The sequence below is a fragment of the Eumetopias jubatus genome, unplaced genomic scaffold, assembly GCF_037043125.1.
Source record: "Eumetopias jubatus isolate StellerSeaLion01/CBP00866 unplaced genomic scaffold, mEumJub1_p1.0 scaffold_7, whole genome shotgun sequence".
In the NCBI taxonomy this organism is placed as follows: Eukaryota; Metazoa; Chordata; class Mammalia; order Carnivora; family Otariidae; genus Eumetopias; species Eumetopias jubatus.
In genome coordinates, this window is record NW_028274813.1 from 145,429,824 (window position 1) to 145,444,424 (window position 14,601).

The 14,601-nt window shown below is 37.3% G+C and overlaps 1 protein-coding gene across 2 annotated transcripts in view; it reads right to left on the bottom strand.

Annotated features, from left to right (window-relative positions):
* The window catches only part of OCA2 (OCA2 melanosomal transmembrane protein), a 470,182-nt gene extending 462,416 nt beyond the window's left edge, over positions 1-7,766 (bottom strand). For both annotated transcript variants that reach the window (XM_088025221.1, XM_028087266.2), the window contains exon 1: positions 7,519-7,766. In XM_088025221.1, the coding sequence (XP_087881347.1) occupies positions 7,519-7,766 (248 nt within the window). The remainder of the gene's footprint in view (positions 1-7,518) is intronic.
* Between the last annotated feature and the right edge of the window lie 6,835 nt (positions 7,767-14,601).

A 14,601-nucleotide genomic window follows, 5' to 3' on the forward strand; every position in this document is an offset into this window, starting at 1 on the left:
TTTATAATCAGAAAATCTTCCTTGACTCTAGTAACAATTTTTTACTTAAAGACTATTTTGACTAATATTAGTATTATCTCTCCAATCTCTCTTTTGATTACTGTTTTGATGATATATCTTTTTCCATCCTTTTACTTTCAACCTATTTGTGTCTTTGATTTTAGTGTATCTCTTGTAGATAGGACATCCTTGCATCATTTATTGTATCCTTTTCACCAATTTTGCCTTTTGATTGGAGTGTTTAATCCATTTACATTTAATGTTATTACTAAAATGTAGGATTTATCTGTCATGTTGGTATTTCTTGTCTATATATTTCATGCCTTTTTGTTCCTCAATTTCTCCATTACTGCATTCTTTTGAATCAAACAGATATTTTCTAGTGTACCCTCAGGGTAATACTGGCTTCATGGAATGAAATTGTAAATTTTCCTTCCTCTTCTATTTTTTTGAATAGTTTGAGTAGAATAGGTATTAATTCTTCTTTAAATGTTTGATAGAATTCACCTGTGAAGTCATCTGGTCCTCGACCTTTTTTTGTTGGGAGTTGTTTCATTACTGATTCAATTTCATTGTTAGTAATCAGTCTGTTCAAATTTTACATTTTTCCCTGCTTCAGTTTTGGGAGGCTATAGGTTTCTAGGGATTTATTCATCTCTTATAGGTTGTCCAAGTTGTTACCATATAATTTTTCATAATATTATCATAATCCTTTGTATTTCTGTGGCATTGGTTATCGTCTCTCCTCCTTCCTTTCTGATTTTATTTATTTGTGTCCTCTTTTTTGTTGATAAGTCTGGCTAAAGTTTTATCTTTTCAGAGAACCAGCTCATGGTTTCATTGACCTGTTTTATTAGTTTTTTAGTCTCTATTTCATTTATTTCTGCTCTAATTTTTATTATTTCCCTCTTTCTACTGGCTTTAGGTTCTGTTCTTTCTCTAGCTCTTTTAGATGTAAGGTTAGCTTGTTTATTTGATATTTTTCTTGCTTTTGAGGTATGTCTGTCCTGCTATAAGCTTTCCTCTTAGAACTTCTTTTGCTGCATCCCAAAGATTTTGGACTGTTGTGTTTTCATTTTCATTTGTCTCCATGTATTTTCTTTAATTTCCTCTTTGATTTCTTGGTTAACCCATTCTTTGTTTAGTAGCATATTACTTATTCTCCATGTATTTATGTTCTTTCTAGATTCCAATATCATCTTAAAATAATCTAGTTAGAATTAGTATCAGCTTAATTTCAATTATAAACAAAAATTTGTTCCTATATAAATGTTCCCTCAAGTATTTTATACTGTTATGGGCTATATATTAGACTTTTATACATTGTATACCCTCCACCACAGATTTATAATTACTGCTTTATAAAATCATCATTTAAAGCTGATGAGAAAGAAACAAGTATTGGTGAGGATGTGGAGAAAAAGGAGCCCTTGTGCACTGCTGGTGGGAGTGCAAACTGGTGCAGCCACTGTGGACAACAGTATGGAGGTTCCTCAAAATAATTCAAATAGAACTACCATATGATCCAGTAATTCCACTACTGGATATTTACCCAAAGAATACAAAAACACTAATTTGAAAAGATACATGCAGCACTATGTTTATTGCAGCATTATTTACAACAGCTAAATTATGAAAGCAGCCCAAGTGTCCACTGACAGATTCATAGATAAAGAAGTCCATCTATTACCAGCCATAAAAAAGGATGAAATCTTGCCATTTGCAACATTGATGAATATAGATAGCATAATGCTAAGTGAAATAATTCAATCAGAGAAAGACAAATACCATATAATTTCACTCATATCTGGAATTTAAGAAACAAAACAACTGAAGGAAAAGACAAACCAAAAAAGACTTTTTCCTGTAAACAGGTCTAAGATTTTATTTATTTATTTGAACAGAAAGAGGGGGAGAGCACAAGAAAGGGGAGCAGCAGAGTCTTTTTCCAAAGACTGTATTCCTGCTTGTGAGTGATCACTAAAGTCTCTATTCCTTTAGCTCATGTTCAGTTGTTTTGACAGAGATTTCCTTGAATGCCAGGAACTTAAGTAAACAAACCAAAAAAGAAAAAGAAAGAAAAAATACACATACAAAAAACACTAACACTTTTCTCAGTCTTTGCAGATTGGCTCTGTTCTGGGGTACTCCATCAACATTTAGCAAGTCTTCCATGGAACTAGGGCTAAGCTTGAGATAAAAGTTCAGGGTCTTCTCTAGTCTTTTCTGGGCATGCATCTCGCCCTATGTGTGGCTTTCTAAATTCCCCCACATACATGTGTACTTTTGAATATCCTACTTTTCCAAAGACTCTCCCCAGGTTTTACACCTGGGGCATAGGCACTCTGTTGTACATCTCAACCAGTAAGCTTCTCCCCCAGGCATCTGCAGTTTGTTAAATCCTCTTATAGTGTTTTCAAGCAATGCCCAACACTTTTACACACTGTTCCAGGTTAGGTAAAACAGAGATGAGGGGCTCTGTCAGTCCTTCAGCTAGGCCCCAGATAGGTTAGAAGAGACACACAATAATTTGCAATAAAGTCTGTTTTGCTCTATCTGGAACCAGGGACCAAGTTTTAAGATTGGTCTGCCACGGCTTTAAGACTGCCACCATGACTGAACTCTACCTTTGAAACTAACACACTATTTGTAAATTAATTTAATAAAAATTTTTTAAAAATTAAAAAAACCTGCCACCATGATGGGGAAGGAGTAGGACAAGGTTAAGAAAAATGCCACAAAACTTTCCTACCATTTTCAAGTTGCCTTTTACTTGGTTGCTATCATTTTTTTTTTTTTGATTTCTAGAGTTCTGACAATGTTGGTTCTGAGTGTTTCTGCTTGTTTTTCAATGTTCCTGTAAGGGAACAAGAGCTAAGAACGTCCTACTCTGCCATTTTACTGCTATCGTTCTTCTAAAGCAAGTTCCAAAATTTAGAAGAAAAGGGTCTCTGAACTTCATTTTCTTTTTCAAGATTATTTTGCCTATTCTGGATTCTTTGCCTTTCCATATAAGTTTTAGGATCAGCTCACTGATTTCTGCCCCTGAAAAAAAAAAAAAAACCCTACTGAGATTGTTTTAGGGATTGTGTTAAATCTATAGATCAATCTAGGAAAAAATTATCATCTTAATAATATTGTTTTCCAACCAATGAACATTGAATGTCTCTCCATTTATCTAAATCTCCTTTAATTTCTCTCAACAAAATCATTTGGTGTTCAGTTATAAGAGTCTTGATAAATATAATCCTAAGGATTCTATTCTTTTTAATGCTTTTGTGAATGGAACTGTTTTCTTAATTTTATTTTCATTATTATTATTTTCATATTAATGAAAATTAATGAATTATTTCATTAATTTTATTTTCAGATTACTCATTACTGGTGAATAGAAAAACAATTGATTTTTGTTGTGGATTTGTAAAACTGTCTTTATTCACAGACATGATTATCTACTTAGAAAAGCCAAAAATTTGTAAACAAAAAATGTTACTAGAATAAATGAGCTTAGCAAAGATATAAGATCAATGCACAAAAATCAATTTATATATTAGCAATGAAGAAATATAAATTAATGTCTAAAAACACCATTTAAAAATATCAAAAATGACCTATTTATAGGTAAATCTAACAAAATATGTCAAGCACCTGTTCACTGAGAACTACAAAACATTGTTGAGATAAATAAGAACAAAATAAATGGAAAGATATACTATTTTCTTGGATCAGAAAACTCAATATTATTAAGATATCAATCCCCCCTAAACATTATATAGATTTAGTGCAGTTCCAATCAAAATGCCAGCAGAGTTTTTTGAATTGACCTGGTTATGATAGCATTTATATGGAAAGGCAAAGGGCATAGAATACCCAAAACAATATTGAGAAGAAACAAAGTTGGAGGACTCATACTATTTGATTTCAGAACTTTCTAAAAGCTACAGGATACAAAACAGGGTGGTATTAATGACATGATAGTCATGTTATCTATACCCTGCCTTGTTTCTCAAAGATTTTAATAGTTTTAAGAAAACACTTACTAACCAGTTTGTACACAGGTGATGTAACTGATCTGAAAAACTGTCCCTAGACTTCCTGGAAGTCAAAGGGCAAAAGGGATGCAACAGCTACAAACCTCTGCCTGCTTCCCTTCTGTTCAGAATTAACAGCAAATGATCAGTTTGCAAGGGGACTGTTCTCGGGAAGTTAAAAAATATGAAATCCCAAATTACCTTTTCAGCGCAATATTAAGCAATGTATTTGTAGCATCCCATAGCATTCTTTAGTTTCATTCTCTTCATAAACAAACTTGTAATAGTTAATAAGTTTTAAATCCTCTGAGGCTAAAGAGTTGGTTGTTTTTTGCATATCCTGTGATTTCCATCTTGCCTTACCTATATTGGGTTTAAAAGACCTCTACGTTTTATCACCAATATGAGCACATCTCTTTTTATTTTATACTTACTTTCATGAAATAAGAAGTGCAAAATGTAATGAAGCCCTCAAATAACCTTTAAAAAGATGCATCTGGGGTGACCATACAACACCAGCACATGCCTGCTCAGGAGGAGCATGTTGGTTCAGGGGCTCATGTAAGTGCACATGTGCGGATAGCACTATAGCCTCCATACTCACAGACACTCACACCAAGCTGGTCCTTCTCCTAAGGGCCCACATCACAGTAGGACTAGCCAAGAGCCATGCCCCCGGGTCTTTTGTGAGCTGTCCCTACAAGATTCCTGGTTACTGTTGCTCCCTCTCCTGGAACAAGCTCAGCAGAAGTTGTGGCTCAAGCGTACTCATCTCTACTTGCCCTGGGACCTGTCCTCACCTATGGCCTTTGCCTCCTCGCTGCCATCTACTCTCAACCCCCTTGCTCCCAACCTGTGGACCTTCCCTGCACCACCCAGCCAGCAGGGCTGTCACAGGACATAGCTATGGTCACCTTTGGTCCACAGGAGCTCTAGTCTCCAGAGAGGAGCATATCCTGAACAACATGTGGTCAGATTTGACAAATAAAGATAGAGTGCCCGGGCAAATTTGGTGTCAGATAAACTAGAAGTAATTTTTTAGTCTGAGAACTTCCCCCAAAATATTCATTTTTATCTGAAATTCATATTTGCAACTTACATTCTATCTGGTGACCCTCAGAGCACAAGATGTGACTCTGACCTTCAGTCTGCTGGTGAGATGTTAGCAGACATGAGGTGGGAGAAGCTTATGACCACCTCCGCTCCTGAGTGATGAAGCCTTTGGAAGGATGAGAGGCAGATGGCCCATGGGGCTCCTAAGTCAGCTGGTAGCCACACCTGCACTGGCATAAGGGGTTAGACACCACCCTACAACCCACATGGTGAAGTTTGTGTTTGGGGTCTGGCAAGAGATAGCTGATGTACCAGGTCAACAAAGCTTCCAGAGAAGGTCTTCAGCCCCAGCTTCCCCACAGTCTGCCCTAATCCAATCCTACATAGAAATCCTGGAGGTATTCCTTCAACTTCCAAGGGTGCCCTTAATTATTCATGCATTTCAGAACTAAAATTTTTATCAAAAGCTGTACTGGGGTGGGTTTTTTTTTGTATGTATTATTATATTTTTAAGTACTAAGGAGGGAAGGATGAAAGAAGAGAGGGGAAGGAAGGGTGATTTAAAAATAAATTCCACGTTGGTAAAGGAGCTAAATCTAAAGAGCAAAGTTTAAAACTTTTAGAAAACAGGAGAAAAATTTTATGAAGTCAGAGAGGAAATGGAGTTCTTAAAAATATCTGAGCTTAAAAATATTAACCCCAAAAAAGAGTACAAAACCATGAAAGAATTACAAATATAATCATATTAAATACTTAAAAAAAACATAAATAGGGGCACCTGGGTGGCTCAGTGGGTTGAGTATCTGACTCTTGGTTTCAATTCAAGTTGTGATCTCAGGGTCGTGGAATTGAGCCCCACACTGGGCTCCACGCTCAGCATGGAGTATGCTTCAGATTCTCCCTCTCTCTCCCTCTGCCCCTCCCAACCATGCTCTCTCTCTAAAATAATTAAATAAATCTTTTTGAAAAAATCATAAATAAAAAGAAAAGATGATCTTTTGGCTTGGAGAAGACCCTGCAACACAGGACCAAAGAGGGTTAATATGAAGAATTAAAAAAAAAAACCCACAACACAGAAATAAAAATATAAACAACTCATTAGAAAATTGAGCAAAATGTATGAGGTGGTACATTATGAAAAACAAACCTAACTGTTCAGTAAACATGGGAAGAAGGTCTGCTTTCCTGGTCAACAAGGAAATGTATATTTCCTTGCAAACTATGACATACCACATCACATGTATCACATCTTCTCATGTTAAAGTCCCCCAGCACCAAATGTTGGAAAGGTGGGAGGGTAAATTGATACAATTATGAATCTGGTACATCTAGTAAATCCTAAGGTGCATACACTTTAGGAACAAACATTCGTTCTCAAGTAGAGAGATACTCTAGAGAATCACCCCACTTATACCCTAGAAAACCTATATGAGAAAATGTGTTGTAGGCAGTTTTTAATAGCAAAATACTAGGGAGTGGGGTGGACACCGAATAGATACCTACAGGACAAGACATATAAACTGTGGGATATTCATATACAGACATCTTATGTTAGCAATCCAAATGAATTAACAAGAACTACAGGCAGCCACACTGACAAATCCCAAAAACAAGTTGGACAAAAAGAGCAAAACAAGAGCATATACTATTTAGTGATACATAAACAAACAGTAAAAGTATGAACCTGCACATTGGTGAGATCAACAGTAACCTGGGATAGGTCTTACCCTAGAGAAGAGGAGGGGACAGGATCATGGCAGGTGGTGGGGCTCTACACCACACTTGTATGCATTTCTGTGATGCTTTGCCTTTTTCAACATTAGACCACTGATACTATATGGGTCAGGTTCTGGCTGAGCAACTGCCCTGAGCAGGACTTAATGCCTGTGGGGACAAGGATACCCAGATCTGCAGGGTTAACAAGATGTCCCTACATGGGTATGAATAGACACTTATAGGATGCTTTTATATCTACTTATTGGTTTTACTTTGGTAAATATTTAAGGGTTTATCAAAAGTTCTTTTTTATGTAAGTCTACATTTTTCTAACATGAAAAACAATATTCAATTGATTCACTTGACATATTTGTAGGAATAAAGCATGTTCTAAGATATATATATATGCATATTATATATATAAGCATGTAAATATATATCCTTTTTAAAGTCATGTAATACTTTTAATGCCTTAAAATAATCTAGTAAATGCAAATTTCATGCTAAAAATCTTTTTATTTTTATTATCTTTTGGAGTTATGTTAGCCACATTTTAGAAAGAGCATTCATTCAAAACAGGCCAGGAAAGTGCTAGAAAGATTCTTGCATTTCTTGCATAATATCTGAAAATTTTCTGACAAAAAATGGGGGGAACTACTCACAGAAATCCAATATTTGTGCATTCCACATTTACAAGATAAAATTATTACAAACTCACCTCTGCTTTGTGAGGAATGAATCAAAATCTCGGTCCACAGAAGCCCAGCAGCTCTGCCCAGCTGCCCTGCTGGGGTAGGGGGTTGAGGGGTCTGCTTTGTTGACTCCCTGCTGTAGCCTGCAGTTGCTGGTGGCAGGTCCTGCCAGTTCTGGCCTTCCCAGGCCAGCATGCATGGGAGAAGATGTCTGATGTAGCTCCATCTCCAGCACACCAGAGGTCAGCCCACCATCTTTGTTCTCTAGATGCATGTTCCGTTCTCACTCTTCTCACTAGGTTAGCCAGAAAGAAACCACCGTTGATGAAAAGCAAATTGGGAATATTGTTTGCACCTTGGGGAACACATATGGAATCCATTCAGTCTCTCTCTACCCTTGTTATTTTTTGGCCTCTTATAATGAGGCCCTTCCAGGGTTCCAGCATTCTAATATCATATGGGAAACAGTGTATGCTCATCTCCAAGGATGAACATTGTAGCACATTTCACACTAGCCATGACCTAAGTATTCAACAAGAAAGCATTAGTTAAGTAAGTTGTAATATGTGCATAGTATGAAATACTATGCAACTAAAAATGATCTAAAGGGATACTGATTGGTAGTGGGAAATATTAAGGGTACAGAAAACAACATTGTTAAACTAGGATATTTTTCTTGAAATAAATATATACATAGCATATGCATAGAACAGAAGACCAAAAAGACCCAGCATCCAAATATTATTACCTCTGGGTGGTAAGGACTTTCTCCTTTGTTTCTGTCTATGCTATGGTTTTATGGGTTTTTGCATCCCCCACTTTTTAAATTTTTTTTTATTTTTTAATTTTATTCTTGTGTTTCATTTTGGCTTTGTTTTTTGGTTGTGGCTTCTGACCACTCTGGATTTTGCTAGGGTGCATCTTGCTTGGGACGTGGTTGATATTTTGGCCTCTGCTCATTCACTCAACCATCCCTCAACAGAATGACTAGGAGGAGGAACTCTCAATAAAGAAAAGAAACAGAGACAATGTCCTCTGCCACAGAACTAATGGATATGGATATAAGCAAGCTGTCAGAGATAGAATTCAGGATAGTACTCATAAAGTCAATAGCTAGGCTTGAAAAAAGCACTAGTGACAATATAGAATCTCTAAGAGCAGAAAAGAGATCTAATCGGGCTGAACTAAAAAATGCTAGGAATGAGATGCCGTCTAAACTGGATAATCTAACAGCCAGGGCAAATGAGGCAGAAGAGAGAATTAGTGATCTAGAAGATAAACTGATGGAAAGGAAGTTGAGGAAAACAGATATAGGCTGCTAGTAGCACAAGAGAAAAGGATTTGAGAGATTAATGATACCATTAAGTGTTCCAATCTCAGAATTATTGGGATCCTCGAGGGGGTGGAGAAAGAAAGAGGGCTAGAAGGTATATTTGAGCAAATCATAGCTGAGAACTTCCCTTATCTGGGGAAGGAAACAAGCATTCGAGTCCAAGAGGCAGAAAGGACCCCTCCCAAAATCAATAAAAATAGTCAACACACTGACACATAATAGTGAAGCTTGCAAATTTTACAGCCAAAGACACAATCCTGAGAATAGCCAGGGAGAGGAGGTTCCTGACATATGGAGGGAAGAATATCAGAATAACATCAGACCAGTCCACAGAAACCTGGCAAGCCAGAAAGGGCTAGCAAGATATATTCAGGGTACTAAATGAAAAGAACATGCAGCCAAGAACACTTTATCTAGCAAAGCTGTCATTCAGAATGGATGGAAAGATAAAGAGCTTTCAGGACAGGTAGAAACTGAAAGAATATGCAACCACCAAGCCAGCCCTGCAAGAAATATTAGGGAGTTTTGTAAGGGAAGAGAGACCCTAAGAGTCACATAGACCAGAAAGAAACAGAGAAAATCTATAGAAACAGGGACGTTACAGGCAATACAATGGAACTACAGTCATATCTTTCAGTAGTTACTCTGAATGTAAATGGGCTGAATGCTCCTATGAAAGGACACAGGGTTTCAGATTGGATTAAAAAAGCAGGACCCATCCATATGCTGTCTACAAGAGACCTATTTCGAACCTAAAGATACCTCCAGATTGAAACTGAGGGGCTGGAGAACAATTTACCATGCTAATGGACCTCAAAAGAAAGCTGGGGTAGTAATCTTCATATCAAACAAATTAGATTTTAAACCAAAGACCATAATAAGAGAGGTAGAGGGACACTATATCATACTTAAAGGGTCTATCCAACAAGAAAATCTAACAATTGTAAATATCTATGCCCCCAACATGGGAACAGCCAATTATATAAACAAATTAATAACCAAAATAGGGCGCCTGGGTGGCTCAGTTGGTTAAGCGACTGCCTTCGGCTCAGGTCATGATTCTGGAGTCCCAGGATCGAGTCCCACAACAGGTTCCCTGCTCAGCAGCGAGTCTGCTTCTCCCTCTGACCCTCTTCCCTCTCGTGCTCTCTCTCTCTCATTCTCTCTCTCTCAAATAAATAAAATCTTTAAAAAAAAACCTTTAAAAAATTAATAACCAAAATAAACATATTGATAATAATACATTAATAGTAGGAGACCTCAAAACTCCACTCACAGCAATGGACAGATCATCTAAGCAGAAGATCAACAAAGAAACAAGAGCTCTGAATCACACATTGGACCAGATGGACTTCGTAGATATATACAGAACATTCCATCATAAAACAACAGAATACTCATTCTTCTCAAATGGACATGGAACTTTCTCTAGAATAGAGCACATACTGGGTCACAAATCAGGTCTCAGCTGATACCAAAAGATTGAGATTATTCCCTGCATATTTTCAGACCACAATGCTTTGAAACTGCAACTCAACCATAAGAAGAAATTTGCAAGGAACTCAAACACTTGGAAGTTAAAGAGCGTCCTGCTAAAGAATGAATGATTGGGTCACCCAGGAAATTCAAGAAGATTGTAAACAATTCATTGAAACTAATGAGAATGAAAACACATTGGTCCAAAACCTATGGGATACTGCAAAGGCGGTCCTAAGAGGGAAATACATAACCATCCAAGCCTCTCTCAAAAAATTGGAAAAATCCCAAATTCACAAGCCAAACTTAAACGTAAAGGACCTGGAGAAAGAACAGCAAATAAAGCCTAAACCAAACAAGAGAAGAGAAATAATAAAGATTAGAACAGAAATCAAGGAAATATAAACCAGAACCAGTAGAACAGATCAATGAAACTAAAACCTGGTTCTTTGAAAGAATTAATAAGATCAATAAACCTCTGGCCAGACTTATCCAAAAGAAAAAAGAAAGGACCCAAATCAATAAAATCATGAATGAAAGGGGAGAGATCACGACCAATACCAAGGAAATAGAGACAATTATTAGAACTTATTACCAGCAGGCATATGCCAACAAACGAGGAAATGAGGAAGAAATGCATGCGTTCTTGGACACTTATAAACTACCAAGACTGAAAAAGGATGAAATGGACAATCTGAATAGACCAATAACCAGTAAAAAAATTGAAGAAGTAATAAAAAACCTCCCAAAAAACAAGAGTACAGAGCCAGATGGCTTCCCAGGGGAATTCTACCAATCATTTAAAGAGGAAATCATACCTATTCTACTGCAGCTGTTCCAAAAAATAGAAACAGAAGGGAAACGTCCAAACGTGTTCTATGAGGCCAACATTACCCTGATCCCAAAACCAAAGACCCCATCAAAAAGGAGAATTACAGACCACTATCCCTGATGAACATGGATGCCAAAATACTTAACAAGATCCTAGCCAATAGGATCCAAAAGTACATTAAAAGGATTATCCACCACTGACCAGGTGGGATTTATTCCTGGGATGCAAGGGTGGTTCAACATTCGCAAATCAATCAAAGAAAAGACAAGAACCATATGATTCTCCCAATTGATGCAGAAAAAGCATTTGACAAAATACAGCATCCTTTCCTAACTAAAACTTTTCAGAGTGTAGGGATAGAGGGAACATTCCTCAACATCATAAAAACTATTTACGAAAAGCCCACAGCAAATATCATTCTCAATGGGGAAAAGCTGAGGGCTTTTCCATTAAGGTCAGGAACATGACAGGATGCCCCCTCTCACCACTATTGTTCAACATGGTACTAGAGTTCTAGCCTCAGCAATCAGACAACAAAAAGAAATAAAAGGTATTCAAATTGGCAAGGAAGAAGTCAAACTCTCTCTTCACAGATGACATGATACTTTATGTGGAAAACCCAAAAGACTCTACCCCCAAATTACTAGAACTCATACAGCAATTCAGCAACATGGCAGGATACAAAATCAATGCTTAGAAATCAGTTGCATTTCTATACACTAACAATGTAACTGAAGATAGAGAAATTAAGGAATCAATTCCATTTACACTAGGACCAAAAACCATAGGGTACCTAGGAATAAACCTAACCAAAGAGATGAAGTATCTATACTTAAACTACAGAACACTTATGAAGGAAATTGAGGAAGATGTAAAGAGATGGGAAAACATTCCATGCTTGTGGATTGGAAGAATAAACATTGTTAAAACGTCTATGCTACCCAGAGCAATCTACACTTTCAATGCCATCCCTATCAAATTACCATTGACATTTTTCACAGAGCTGGAACAAACAATCCTAAAATTTGTATGGAACCAGAAAAGACCCCGAATCACCAAGGGAATGTTGAAAAAGAAAAACAAAGCTGGGGACATCATGATGCCTGACTTCAAGCTATATTACAAAGCTATGATCAACAAGACAGCCTAGTATTGGCACAAAAACAGACACATAGATCAATGGAACAGAATAGAGACCCAAGAAGTGGACCCTCAACTCTATGGCCAACTAATCTTTGACTAATCTGGAAAGAATATCCAATGGAAAAAAAGTCTCTTCAGTAAATGGTGCTGGGAAAATTGGACAGCCACATGTAGAAGAATGAAACTGGACCATTCTCTTACACCATACACAACTATAAACTCAAAATGGATGAAAGACCTAAATGTGATAGAGGAATCCATCAAAATCCTAGAAGAGAACATAGGCAGTAACCTCTTTGACATGGGCCACAGCAACTTCTTTGAAGATACATCTCTAAAGGCAAGGGAAACAAAAGCAAAAATGAACTTTTGGGACTTGATCAAGGTAACAAGTTTTTGGGTGCCTGGGTGGCTCAGTCAGTTAAGCGTCTGCCTTTGGCTCAGGTCATGATCCCAGGGTCCTGGGAGAAGTGGGGAGCCTGCTTCTCCCTCTCCCTCTGCCCTTCCCCCTGCTTGTGCTCTCTCTCTCAAATAAATAAATAAAATCTTTTAAAAAAGATAACAAGCTTCTGCACAGCAAAGGAAACAGTCAACAAAACTAAGAGGCAACCCATGGAATGGGAGAAGATATTTGCAAATGACATTACAGATAAAGGGATGATATCCAAGATATATAAAGAACTTCTGAAACTCAACATCCAAAAAAACAAATAATTCAATCAATAAATGGGTAAAAGACATGAACAGACACTTCTCCAAAGAAGACATACAAATGGCTAACAGACATGTAAAAATGTTCATCATCACTAGCCATCAGGGAAATACAAATCAAAACCACAGTGAGATACCACCTTATACCAGTTACAATGGCAAAAATTAACAAAACAGGAAACAATAAATGTTGGCGAGGATGTGGAGAAAGGGGAACCCTCTTATACTGTTGGTGGGAATGCAAGCTGGTACAGCCACTCTGGAAAACAATATGGAGATTCCACAAGATGTTAAAAATAGAGCTACCCTACAACCCAGCAATTGCACTACTAGGTATTTACTCCAAAGATACAGATGTAATGAAAAGAAGGGGCACATGCACCCCAATGTTCATAGCAGCAATGTCCTCAATAGCCAAACTGTGGACGGAGACAAGATGCCCTTCAACAGATGAATGGATAAAGAAGATGTGGTACATATATACAATGGAATATTAGCCATGAGAAAGTATGAATACCCACCATTTGCATCAACATGGATAGAACGGGGGGGGATTATGCTAAGTGAAATAAATCAAGCAAAGAAAGACAATTATCATATGGTTTCACTCATATGTAACATAAGGAATAGTGCAGAGGACCATAGGGGAAGGGAGGGAAAACTGAATGGGAAGATCAGAGAAGGAGACGAACCATGAGAGACTCTGGACTCTGGGAAACAAACTGAGGGTCACAAAAGGGGGGGGTGGGGGAATGGGGTAATTGAATGATGGGCATTAAGGAGGGCATGTGTTGTGATGAGTCCTGGGTGTTATATGCAACTAATCAATCATTGAACACTAAATCAGAAACTAATGATGTACTATATGTTGGCTAACTAAGCATAATTTTTTTAAAAAAAGACAAATATCATATCAGACAAATGAGGTTTTAAACCAAAGACTATAACAAGAGATGAGAAAGGGCATTATATCATAATTAAGGGTTCTATCTATCAAGAAGATCTAACAGCAGCACCTAAATGAATAAAATCAGTGAATAACAAACATAAACTCATTGATAATAATACAGTTATAGTAGTGGACTTTAACACCCCACTTACAGCAATGGACAGATCATCTAAGCAGAAAATCAACAAGAAAACAATGGCTTTGAATGATAGACTGGACCACATGGACCTACAAACATATTCAGAATATTTCATCCTGAAGCAGCAAAATACAAATTCTTTTCCTTTTTTTAAGATTTATTTATTCATTTTGGAGAGAGAAGGAGAGAGTATGCATGGGGGAAGGGCAAGAGAGGGAGAGCGAGAATCTCAAGCAGACTCCCTGCTGAGTGCAGAGACCCACACTAGGCTCCATCCCACAATCCTGAGATCATGACCTAAGCCAAAATCAAGAGTCCAAACCTAACAAATTGAGCCAACCACGTGCCCCTACACATTCTTTTCTAGTGCACATGGAACATTCTCCAGAATAAATTACATACTCGGTCAAAAATCAGCCCTCAACAAATACAAAAAGATTGAGATCATACTGTGCATATTATCAGACCACAGTATTATAAAACCTGAAGTCAACCACAAGAAAATATTTAGAAAGACCACAAATAC